The sequence below is a fragment of the Montipora capricornis genome, chromosome 2 (assembly GCF_036669925.1).
Source record: "Montipora capricornis isolate CH-2021 chromosome 2, ASM3666992v2, whole genome shotgun sequence".
In the NCBI taxonomy this organism is placed as follows: Eukaryota; Metazoa; Cnidaria; class Anthozoa; order Scleractinia; family Acroporidae; genus Montipora; species Montipora capricornis.
The window spans coordinates 3,307,353-3,309,852 of NC_090884.1; the positions used below are offsets into that span (position 1 = coordinate 3,307,353).

General features: G+C 37.7%; 1 protein-coding gene across 2 annotated transcripts in view; it reads right to left on the reverse strand.

Moving 5' to 3' along the window:
- LOC138038460 (coiled-coil domain-containing protein 171-like) overlaps positions 1-2,500 on the reverse strand; it is a 43,202-nt gene that overhangs the window by 25,867 nt on the left and 14,835 nt on the right. For both annotated transcript variants that reach the window (XM_068884329.1, XM_068884327.1), the window contains exon 13: positions 2,476-2,500. This exon is cut by the window's right edge and continues 82 nt beyond it. In XM_068884329.1, the coding sequence (XP_068740430.1) occupies positions 2,476-2,500 (25 nt within the window). The remainder of the gene's footprint in view (positions 1-2,475) is intronic.

A 2,500-nucleotide genomic window follows, 5' to 3' on the forward strand; every position in this document is an offset into this window, starting at 1 on the left:
CATAAAAAGTGTAGATAACCAAACCGTAAATTGAAAGCTAAAATTTTAAAGAGTGCTTCGATCTAATCACTAAAACAAGCGCTTAGGCTTAATCACTAAACGAGTGCTATATTCTTCAAACGATTTCATAAAAAGTGTGGTTAACCAAATCGCAAACTGAAAGCTAAAATGTTAAAAGAGTGCTTCGACTTAATCACTGAAACAAGCGCTTAGGCTTAATCAGTAAACGAGTGCTATAATCTTCAGACGATCTCATAAAAAGTGTAGTTGACCAAACCGCAAAGTGAAAGCTAAACCTTAAAAGAGTGCTTCGACCTAATCACTGAAACAAGCACTTAGGCTTAATCAGTAAACTAGTGCTATATTCTTCAGACGATCTCATAAAAAGTGTAGATAACCAAACCGTAAATTGAAAGCTAAAATTTTAAAGAGTGCTTCGATCTAATCACTAAAACAAGCGCTTAGGCTTAATCACTAAACGAGTGCTATATTCTTCAAACGATTTCATAAAAAGTGTGGTTAACCAAATCGCAAACTGAAAGCTAAAATGTTAAAAGAGTGCTTCGACTTAATCACTGAAACAAGCGCTTAGGCTTAATCAGTAAACGAGTGCTATAATCTTCAGACGATCTCATAAAAAGTGTAGTTGACCAAACCGCAAAGTGAAAGCTAAACCTTAAAAGAGTGCTTCGACCTAATCACTGAAACAAGCACTTAGGCTTAATCAGTAAACTAGTGCTATATTCTTCAGACGATCTCATAAAAAGTGTAGATAACCAAACCGTAAATTGAAAGCTAAAATTTTAAAGAGTGCTTCGATCTAATCACTAAAACAAGCGCTTAGGCTTAATCACTAAACGAGTGCTATATTCTTCAAACGATTTCATAAAAAGTGTGGTTAACCAAATCGCAAACTGAAAGCTAAAATGTTAAAAGAGTGCTTCGACTTAATCACTGAAACAAGCGCTTAGGCTTAATCAGTAAACGAGTGCTATAATCTTCAGACGATCTCATAAAAAGTGTAGTTGACCAAACCGCAAAGTGAAAGCTAAACCTTAAAAGAGTGCTTCGACCTAATCACTGAAACAAGCACTTAGGCTTAATCAGTAAACTAGTGCTATATTCTTCAGACGATCTCATAAAAAGTGTAGATAACCAAACCGTAAATTGAAAGCTAAAATTTTAAAGAGTGCTTCGATCTAATCACTAAAACAAGCGCTTAGGCTTAATCACTAAACGAGTGCTATATTCTTCAAACGATTTCATAAAAAGTGTGGTTAACCAAATCGCAAACTGAAAGCTCAAATGTTAAAAGAGTGCTTCGACTTAATCACTGAAACAAGCGCTTAGGCTTAATCAGTAAACGAGTGCTATATTCTTCAGACGATCTCATAAAAAGTGTAGTTGACCAAACCGTAAATTGAAAGCTAAAATTTTAAAGAGTGCTTCTATCTAATCACTGAAACAAGCGCTTAGGCTTAATCAGTAAACGCAGGCTATATTCTTCAATCGATGTCGTAAAAAGTGTAATTAACCGAACCGTAAAATGAGAGCTAAGAGTGCTTAGGCCGTAAGTGACTAGCCACGGACACGCGTAGCCACTCTCCGTAGCCGGCTACCTACGCGTATTACCAGATTTCGCTTTCTAGTTTTCTTCAGTTGACATATTCCGTGATCACCAATTTAAATTGGTAGCTACGTGTAGCCACGTGTAGCCACTCTCCGTAGCCGGCTACCCGTAAATAAGAAAAAGTCCCGGGGTATTCTGCAATTTAGCCCCACTTTGTTTTTATTATACAATATGGGCGAAGTGTCCTATAAGAGGACGGATTTGAAGTAAAGAGTGAGACTGAAAGATTCACTGTAGTTTGTCCACGTTGCAGTCAAAACCTAAAATTTGGTCATTTCACGTAGTAGCTTTGACGAGTACGGGAGATTATTGTTAAAAAATGCGTGCCGCACGTGCAGCACGATCATTTTGGTTCTTTTAACCAATAATATTACTGCTTTTTGGCGTTGTCGTTGCTGTAGCCGTCGTCGTTTCTTAAACTCCCCACTAGTTTAGGAATCGACGACGGCTACGACTACGACAACACCACAAAGCAATAATATCATTGGTTAAAAGAGCATAAATAATCGTGCTGCAAGTGCAGCACGGATTTTAGCAAGTATCTTAGCGGTCCTCTGCATAACGACGACGTGAAATCACCAAATTTGAAGTTTTGACGACAACGTGAGCATGCAACAGAGAATCTTTCATTCTCTGTTTTCACTCTGAAACCGCTCGTACCAATTTATTTTTAGGATACTTCACCCACATTGTAGGACGTGAAAGAGACTGAATAATAGAGCCAAGTTATATTTTGAAGTCGCCGTCGTAGATCTTAAGGTCCCTAACGACGCACTCATCGAATAATTGTTAAATATTCAGTCTCCATTGAATCATTTAGTCATACAGAAGAAGCTTAATATCACCTCCGTTGTAGCATTAGAGCATCGG